The sequence below is a fragment of the Corvus brachyrhynchos genome, unplaced genomic scaffold, assembly GCF_000691975.1.
Source record: "Corvus brachyrhynchos isolate BGI_N302 unplaced genomic scaffold, ASM69197v1 scaffold8, whole genome shotgun sequence".
NCBI lineage: Eukaryota > Metazoa > Chordata > Aves > Passeriformes > Corvidae > Corvus > Corvus brachyrhynchos.
In genome coordinates, this window is record NW_008240031.1 from 146,226 (window position 1) to 156,336 (window position 10,111).

The 10,111-nt window shown below is 36.9% G+C and overlaps 1 protein-coding gene across 3 annotated transcripts in view; it reads left to right on the forward strand.

The window, feature by feature from the left end:
- Nucleotides 1–24: 24 nt before the first annotated feature.
- The window catches only part of AGGF1 (angiogenic factor with G-patch and FHA domains 1), a 23,270-nt gene continuing 13,183 nt past the window's right edge, over nt 25–10,111 (forward strand). The window contains exons 1-5 of one of the 3 annotated variants that reach the window (XM_017743686.1): nt 25–953; nt 1,417–1,622; nt 2,334–2,480; nt 4,292–4,480; nt 8,306–8,375. In XM_017743686.1, coding sequence (XP_017599175.1) covers nt 671–953; nt 1,417–1,622; nt 2,334–2,480; nt 4,292–4,480; nt 8,306–8,375 — 895 coding nt within the window. In that variant the 5' untranslated portion in view covers nt 25–670. The remainder of the gene's footprint in view (nt 954–1,416; nt 1,623–2,333; nt 2,481–4,291; nt 4,481–8,305; nt 8,376–10,111) is intronic. The other 2 variants (XM_017743684.1, XM_017743685.1) reach the window with 2 other exon arrangements.

Here is a 10,111-nt window from a genome sequence, read left to right on the forward strand (position 1 = left end):
CAGCCGGGCTCTCCTGGCCTGCGGGCGGCCAGAGCCGGTCTGAGGGCTCGAGTCAGACCTTGGTGGTGAGAATGGTAACGCCTTCTCTGCCGCAGGGTTAGATTTGGAGTCAGAAGGAAAGATTACATGTAGCAGAGGAAAAGAAGTCTGTTAAACGAAGTGTGATGTAAAGGAAGAGTGGAAGGACTACCCTGTAAATGCTTCTGACAAAACAGGGAAGTTTATGGGAGCCCTCATCGCAGTGTACAGCTTCCTTGTGAGGGGGGGCAGGCGGACAGCACTGAGCTCTCTGGCAGAGCCCGAGGGAACGGCCTGAAGTTGTGTCAGGGGAGTTTTAGATTGGATATTAGAAAAAGGTTCTTGACACTGGGGATGCTTGGGTAGTACAAGAGGTTCCCCAGTGAAGTGGTCACAGCACCAAGCCTGACAGCTCAGGAAGCGTTTGGACAATGCTCTCAGGCACATGGTGTGATTCTTGGGGATGTCCCATGCAGGGCCAAGAGTTGGACTTGATCCTTGTGGATCCCTTCTAGTTCAGAACATTCTGGGGTTTGTAAATGCCACAGATGTCACCACGGAACAGTGGTCATTGCTTGAAATGCAACTTTACAGGGTGGGCTTTTAGGAATAACCTCAGTTAAGTTTCTCTGATCCTTTGTGAGCAGAAATTATGTGTTTCTTTATGCCAGCCGTTCAAGTACAAAATTATCTCCTGCCAAACAAAATCACTTCAAACACCTGTGGTGCCATTATGTTTTGTTTGAATTATGAAATGCAAAATAGGCTGACTCTCTTTTCTGAGATGCAGACCACTAAAATACAGTACTGTGTTCTTAACATGCAATTATTTTTTCAGGTAGAAGAACTCACTAAAGAAATCCATAATAGAAAGGAGAAGGATACGTCTAGTGTAGAAGTACAGACAGAGGACTGTGCTGCATGGTCACAAGCAGGTAGAGGGGGTGGTGATTGTTTAAAAGGGCATCTAGAACAATATCTTAGTTTGAAAATTTTGTAATATAGAATACATTTCAAGTCTATATCCTTTGCTGAATTAAACTCAGTAACTTGACATTATCTTTCAGATTATTTCCTATTTATTCAAGCCATTAATTCAGGATAAAATGTGGCATGGACTAGCAGAATTCATGCTATTGTACTTTGTTACGTAGTAATCTCATGTTGCAAGCATGCATGCTTCACCAATCTTTGAAGTATATTACAATAAGACATAATTTGTTCAGTAAGAGTAGAGTAAATTCAAAGTAGAGGCACTACCTAATATTTGATTTTCGTTAGACTACTTGCATAAATTTCCAGTTTAAATTTGGCATCCTTAAACTGCATTAGTAAAATACTGCATTGCTAATTTATGCAACTTCAACTTTTCTTTCTCTTCCCCCCTCCCCCCTGCAGATTATTACTACTATGAAAATTATTACAATCACACTGATACTCAAGATTGTGCATCTGAACTACCAGTGCAGCACAGTCACGGGACTGAAGGCACTGAGCATAATTCCACAGAAGAATCGGAGACAGGTGCTAATATTCCGCTAAGGAAGGATAGCATCAAAGTTATTGAAGATGGGGAAGAGGAAAGTTTCGTCCAGAATTCACAGGTTTCTTTCTGGACTGTCTGGGGTTTTACTGGTTTTGAAATCAGTACTCTGTTAATATTCCATCTAAAAGATGTGCTTGTGATCCTGACATCTTTGTACAAAATGACTTTTTGTGATAGTCTGGTGCTGATAATATCCTTGTACATCAAAACTAGTTCTCTTTTTAGTATGTAGTAAGTGTATCATCCTCTTAGATTTGTGTTCTGGAGTTTGAGAGTTTTTGTAGAAAGGCACATATATCCCACATAGCCTGGAAGCAGGACCTTTTTTATCAGCAGAGTGTGTCCAGTATGTCCATCCTGATTTTCTTAAATAGTACTTTGTATTTTTTCTTCCATTGACATGAGGAAGCAACATATAAGGAGAACAGCGTTGTTGGTGGGGTTTGTTTATTTTGTGGTGGGTTTTCTTCCCTGCTCTCCAGCCTTCTCTTAGGTCACTCGCTTAACTGAGTTTGTGCCTTAGCATCTAGCAGCTGAAATGGAACAGAGAGCAGAGATCTGTCTTAGGAATGCTCTGAAAGATGTTTTCTGTGTGTATTTTTGATGTGAATCACTTTTGAGTAAATCCAGGATAAAATGAAAGACACAGGCTGAGGTCTTGGTCCTGTTGAAATCAGTAGGAGTTTATCAGTAAATTACAGCCAGATTTTTGCCTTCTGAAACAGTCCACGTTCACAGAGCCCTTACCTTTCTTACTTTCTGTTATCAGGAGACAGAAGAAACTTCAGTACCAGAGGGTTCTTTGGCAGAGAGCTTGAGAGCTGCTGCAGAGGCCGCTGTTTCACAAACCGGATTTATTTATGATGAAAATACAGGATTGTATTATGACCATAGCACTGGATTCTACTACAATTCAGTAAGGATCATTTCCAAAATGCTTGGCATTTTTCTCTATTGCAAAGGTTTTGTTAGTAGAAGTTGATATGAGCAAAGAACTAAGATCCAAGCTGATCTTGCGTTTTGAAAAACAGGTTACTGAAGATAAATAGCGTTAAAAGTTTGTTCATTAATTTTTTAATTATTTCAGTCAAATTAAAGATAGCAGGCTAAGATACAAATTTAGATTTTAATTCAGTTCTTTTTGATGTCTCCTAGATCTTTAAGTTACTTGGCATTGTAGAAATTTTGTGCTGTAAAGTTGATCTGTAACTCTTTCAAACGTAAGAGCTTGAGCTTAAAGATGTCTTGTTTAGAAAAAGACTTATTTCTGAAGTCAGTTATTTCTCCACAGTGAAAAACATGTTGAGAGAAAATACACAAAATGTTTGTGCTTTTACTTGAGTACTGTTACCAACTAGTTTGATGCTACAGGAAAGAAAACACTTCTTTAGAAAAACAGATTAGATGATGGATCATAACTTCTTAATGGTTACTTTTTGTTACACATTTTTATATAGCTTTTGACAAGGTTTTCTTTTTCTCCTATGAGGTGTGTATATGTATACAGATATATGGATAGATACGTATACAGTACTGTGCTGAAAACAGAATTTGTTTGCAGTATTATATTCAACTCAACTTTAAAAAATGCATGAGGTACACAACTGCTTATTTTCGGGATGCTTCTGGACTTCATTTTTAAGGTCTTAAAAGGATAGCATTGCTTTTGACATAGTTTGTGGATTTAGTTATACCTAAATGTTTGGGGCTAGAGATTACAGTTTATGGTACAATTATCCAAAATAGTATCTTTTCTTGGTCAGTAAGTGTTCTGAATTACAGGAAATGTTCTTGTAGTGTGTTTACTGGCAAAGTTTTGATGATGGGGCCAGGGACTGCAGAGGTCGCCTCTGTGGGAGGAGGCCAGGGGCTACCTGGGCATGGCTGATTCCACTGCAGGGCACAGCACAGCAATTAGAGAAGCTGGTGGTGCCTCTCTGAAAGCAGCGTGAGAAAGGGTATAACTGTGCACACTGCAGTGTGTATGTGGGGGTGAGTGTGAAAAATAACCCTGTGAACACCAGGGCCAAAGAGGAAGGAACAGGAGGAGGTTCTCCAAGTACTAGACCAGGCCATTTCCTGCAGTCTGTAGAGTGGACCACACTGAAGCTACTCACAGTACAGTCCATGGAGGATCCCACACAGAAGCAGCTCCTTAGGGAACTGACCTGTGGAGAACCCAGGCCAGAGCCCAGAGTAGGTCTTCCAGGTAGGAGCTGTGGGCTCCTGTGACCTGTGGAGGACCCATGCTTGAATCAGTTCTTGAAGGTCCCATGCTGAGCAGGGGAGAAATATTTGCAGCAGAGATCTCAGCCCCTCTACTCCTCATTTCCCTGCACCACTCAGGTGGAGGAAGACCGGCTGAGAAGCTGGGGATGAAGTGGTACAGCTGAACTTGTGAAAAAAAAGAGACTGGGAGACATGTTTTTAATTTGGGCTTTATCTTCCAGCTCTATTTTAAATATTTCCAAGTTGAATCTGGCTTGCCCATGATAGTGACCTCTCTGTCTTGACGTATGAGCTTTTCATCTTATTTTCTTCCCCAGTCTTGTTGAGGAGGGGAATTGGCAAAGTGGTTGGATGGGCATCTGGTAGCCATCCAGGATCAAGCCACCACAGTTCATTCATTTTATCAAACTTCAAATGTGGTTCTTTATTAATCAGATGTTTCTTTGATCAGTGTATTTACTGAAGTGATGATAGTATTGTTCTTCATTTCTTATAAAGGAAAACCAACTGTATTATGACCCAGCAACTGGAATTTATTACTACTGTGATGTGGAAAGCGGCCGATACCAGTTTCATTCACGAGTGGATCTGCAGTCTTACCAGTCCTCTGGTACTAAGCACACCAAGGATAAAAAGGGGAAAAAGAAGAGAAAAGAACCAGAATGGATTGCTGCAGATGAGTATAAGGTAACTTCAGAAATGACAGAGAGAAAATACAAAATCTGTTGGGTTTTTGTCCATGATGCAACTTACAGGTTGTGGGGCTTGGTTTTATGCAGAGAATGTATGCTTATTTTTTGAACTATTTAAACATATGTAAACTATATACAGGAGGTTGCTAACATGTAGTTACTTTCAAATAACTTTCCCATTGAATGATTAAGGGTGAAACTTTTATAAGTTTCTACCCAACTGTAAAGGAGTCTAAAACTGAGTATCAGTGAAGTTTCTTGATTAGCAGGCACACGAGAATGAATTCAGTGTTGTGTGGGTTGGATTTATGTCAGAAATGAAGTGTTAGTGGCAACGTCTTGGGTTTGGGATTTTGGCTTGTGATTTTTTGTTGGTTTTTTGTTCAGTTGGGTTTTTTTCAGATTCACATTAGGAATCAAAAAAGTGTAAATTTTGAAAATACACTTATGCACAATCCTTTCTCTGTGACTGCATTCCAGAGCTTAGTCCACTGGCATTTTACTGTATCTCTGCTATCATTTGGGATTGGTGTCTTGGAGTTCTATTTCTTTGCATATTCTGCTCTCCTATTGATACTTTACTTGGTCAATGTATTTTCATAGTTGTTAGTGTGTGGATAAGCTGTACATCTTAATAAATGCTTATTGTAATTAATTTGTATTTTAAGTTACAAAATTTTTCTGAGTGCTAAGAAAGCATACCATGTGGTGTATAGTGTCTGCCTTGAAAAACATTACTCACTGTAAAACACCAAGAAGTTCTAACACAGCTATTAAACCTCAGGAAGCGCTTCCTTCATGAACAGTCTTATTAATGTTGAGTCCTGTTCTGCCAAGTTGTTCTATTATGTTGAGATAAAATTGAATATATTGATTTCTTGGTTTGCATTCTTCAAAGCTATTGCTTTAACCATTACATAGTTTCGTTATGTAGCCCTCAGACAAGCAGATTGGTTGAAATCTGAAATAATTATTTTACTGTACAGGTACCTGTACATAATAGTCACATAGCATCAGTTAAAAACTTTTAATCAGGATTGAGGTCATCTGAAAGATTTGAAAATAGAAACTATTTACATTAAGGAAAAGTGCAATTAGGTTAAATGGATAGTGGTTGTTGGCTGGTAACACATTTTATAAGCAAATCGTAGCTAATGCAGGAATTCTTACTCCTTGAGGAAACTTCACATGAACCTTCCATTTGGAAAACTTGATCTGGATACTTAGCAACACTAAGTATAATGATTCTTTAGACTTAAGAGACGAGAGCTAATGCAATGGAAGTGCCGTTTTAGCAGCACCCAGGTGCTGGGCCTGCTCTGGGCAAATACTAAATTAGCATTCTGCCACTCTCAAAAGACATTGGTCAATACAGAACTTTATCCATCATGTGTCAGGAAAGAAACATGAAAAACTTGTAGGAGTACCTTTATCATAAACTGATTAATAAGTCTCTTAAATTTAGTTCTGTAATGAACTGTTACCTAAACCAACAAGAGTGTTTATAAAAGTTCTTAGACGTGTATAGCTCTGACCTAGCTAATAATGTTCACTACGTTTTTGAATGCCATCACAGTCTGCTTCTGTAATCTGATTAAACTAGAAATAGAGGTTTGTCTTTAACTTACTTTATACTGATATTTTTATTTAAATAGTCTTGTTAACAAATCCTTTCTGTGAGACTTCACAGTCGCAAGGTAGGAGGTGAACATCCGTTTTTTCTCATGTGTTTTATTGATGGTGAACTGAGTACTTTGCTTTATTTGTAAATTCATTTGTTTGACCAACACGGTAACAGGGAAAGCATTTAAGTATACTCTAGTGCACAGATCTTTCCTTCTGTGAACAGGGAGTGAAGGTCAATGTTAAAGAAGTAATCATGGCCTTTTATAATTTTTAAACAAAACCAGGGAGAATATGAAGTGGAACATAAAACACTCTCCATTTTAAACTTCAAAATAAAAGAATGCCTTTTTGTCAGCGCTCTTCTTTGTAAATGCAGTGCTGGCATTAGAAGAAAAAAGTACCTTGCTGACATTGTTTACATACCTAAGACATTTTATTCTTGTACTGTGGTTATTAATCACTTAAAAAATCTATGTTACATTAATATAAAAGATTCAGATTTGCTAAAATAAAAGATTATATTTTTCTGTTATAAAACTGAAAATTTAGTTTATAAACTGCACAGTCAAGTGCATAAACGCATGGTATTTTTTGGGAGTATAATTGTTGTCCAGTTTAGTCTAGTATTATCAAAGGCACTAATTAGTTCATAATAGAATAAAACTAAAAACCTCTGGTTTTAAGTAGGACTTTGTAGTAGAAGCATTGTCTATTGAAATGCTTTTCTCCAAACTTACTGCCCAGCCTTCTGCCCTTTCTTTCCCTGAACACTGTTTAATTTATTAGAGTTATGACAATGCTTTTGAAGACTAGTACCTCATTACTGCTTTTCCCAATCAATTATTAAATTGTGCTGCTAGCCTGAAAAATGGTCCCAACATTGCCTCCTTTTTCTACAGGTGGTACAGGTAGGAGAAAGTTCTGGTTAAATGCCTGGGCTGTGGACCACTAGTGTTAAGAAACCAGGGTGTACTTTTGGAAACAATGTACACCCCCTGAACGTTATAATTCTTAGGGAAGCTGAGGTGGTTTATAAGATTATCCATGTGAAGCAGGGGAAGACAGCTGTAGTTAATCTTAAATTAGCTGTAGAATCTTAAATTTTTTTTCTCTCTTTTTCAGTTAAAGGAATAAATGTAAAAAAATATTGATAGATATTTAGTATTACTTAAAAATTGCCAAATACAAGAAATAAAGAAATTTAGCAGCTATGTGTGTAGATTATCAAGCATATGTTTCTATGTAGATGGTTTTGGTAGCTATGGTTTTGGTAGCTATGGCTATACCAAAATATTGTTGCATTTTCAACAAGCTGAATTACCAAACAAGAAAATACTCATAAGTGTCTGCTAAAATGAATGTACTTCTAATTGTAAAAAAAACAGTAGTGGGGGGAACCATGGACTTGCTGTCACCTGGGGAATGTTCCTAATTTATACAAGAACTTTCATTAAAGAAATCCTTTCTTTTCAGTCACTAAACTGAATATATGACAAATAGTTTTCTTTTGACTTATGAAACAAAGTATACCATCTCTACTTACTTGCTTTTAATAGACAATCAGGATTTTTTTTTTTGCCAGGATGAAGTATTAGCCCCTGTGCAGGTCACATAAAAAGATTAGTGGGATACCTTGAAACTTTTAGGCATATAGTTTAGTTCAGGTATCTTTTTGTAGGGGTAGGTTAGAAAAAAGGTGGGACAAGAAACACGGTATTTTCTCTTGTACAAAAAAACCCCTTAAATAAGTAAATTTGGAAAAGTTTAAAAAGCAAAAAAGTTGGCATAAATAATAATAGGATCCCTGGCCCAATGTGAAGGTCCAGGGCTTTCATACAGTTTGGAGAATAGACTGTGCAGTAGTGATCCTGCAGTTCTAATTGCTCCACTGGCACCATTAGAAACACACAGCAAAATTTAGAAGGAAGGTCTGACACGTGCCATTTTTTCCCATAAATTGTTTTTAAATTTAATTTTTTTTTATTTTCAAAGTACCACCTAGTAAATTCTATTTCAGATTGGTATTCAAAATTAACTTCTAACATATTCTTTCCATTATAGACACATTGTAGCTACTTCTGTAGGAGAGACAAGGCAGTTTCAGTAGTATTTCCCATAGAACTCTTGAAGCAGTGATTTTTACTTTTTTCATCACATGTAGTTTACTTTTTGCTGATATTCATCCCATCTTTAGGTACGTCAGTTGACAGAAACCATGGCTAATCTGAGGATTTCTTCTTTTGGATTGGCAGCTTCTGGTAAAGGTAGAGTTGAGACAACAAACACATTGGTCCACGGATGTTTACCTTTAACCTTGATATTTTTATTAAAGGAAAAATAATATCTAGTAATTGATGTTTAGATACATTTTTTCCTAAAGGAATTAATATTTTTTTTAAGCTATTTGATCAAAATCCATTCACCTGAAAAGTAGCTTTGAAATATATTTTAAATACTGTGTAAGTAGCATCTGAAGAAAACTTTGATGGCATTCTGGAATATTTGGGAAGAGAAGTATTTAGCATCCCTGTGTAATATAAAGGCTCTGGACTAAAGAAACTACTCATTCTTTAGGTAAGGTAAATTACTGTTCTCCATATTTCAGAGCTGTCCACCAGTGTACAAAATGGCTCCTATATGATGTAGGAAGAGCTTTTTTTTCTGGCATTTAATTAGATTTTTTGCACTGGAAAATTGAGTATTGTGTAGGGTGGATGAGAGTAACTGAAGTACTTGTGAAATGGTTTTAGCACATGAAAGCTTAGTCATTTGAGTGAAAGAGCTATTTTTAAGTGTTTGAAAATACTTTTTCAGTAAAATACTGAATTGCAGATTAGTATTTCAAATTGAGAGAGTCAGTGCTAAAGATGTACTATTCAGTCCTGTAGAAGAGTTTTGAGAACCCATGATTCTGTTAAATCACCTACTGAACTTCTAGCAAACCAAGAAAGAACAGGCTACACATTTGAGAAGTTGTATTTGTCTATATTTCTATGTTTTGTATAAAATAAATTTAGAAAAAAATAGTTTAAACAGTGCAGTTCTTAGAATTGAGCTAACTATGTTCACAATAATAAGTTCTAATTTTTAGGCATGCTGAAGAATTGCATGAACATGGATGTTGATCAGTCATAATACAGAAAAATTGAAGTTTTGAAAGACAAAATATCTTGCTCTGTAACAGTAAAGCAAAAAGTATATTTAAATGCTTAAAATATTTTGAATTTTTCAGAAAAACAGTTCAATGACAATGATAATATATATTTTCTAAGTAGAACAATCTGCATTTCAAAAGGTCATTGTAATCAGTAGTTTGTGGCCTATTCTTTATGTAAAACCATCAATTCCACTCACGTAAGCATGATTTGTTATTCTTATAAGATCAGTTCTGATGGGATACATAAAAATCCTGATTTCAAAGTACTTTTGCCTGACTTGGTCAGGGATGCAGAAATGTGAACCAACTCAACTCTATTAAAAAATAGGTTATTATTGATCAGATTGATCACACCTCTCAGCTTAGTGAGAAAAATCCCAGAGATAGTGTGGTAATACCCAGTAGATAGAAAGTTTTTCAGACCTGGGTCACATGGAGTCAGTCCATGTCTAACTCATGACTGTTGGTGTCAGTCTACTATTTAGATGTATTGGGCAAAGCAACACTGAAAAAATGTATGTGCCTAATATCATGGTGTAAAAAATGGCTATAATGAGCATGTACTTGCATACTTTGTGTCTCGTAGCACAAGTTTGGGATGAAGAGTTAGTCACTCATTGAGAAATCAAGTGCATTGCTAGAATTTATTGCATTGTTCAGGGTAATATTTACCAAATGTTGTGCTCACTGCCAGTTCCTGGTTTTTAAGCAATGACTATGTGGAGGCAAGGCATTAGGTGGTGTTTGCATAGTTACGCTTTAATACGTGCTACACGTGTACTGTGTTAGTACTGGTAGTCGGCCATGCTTTAACCCCAGCCAGCAGCTGAGCCCCAGGCAGCT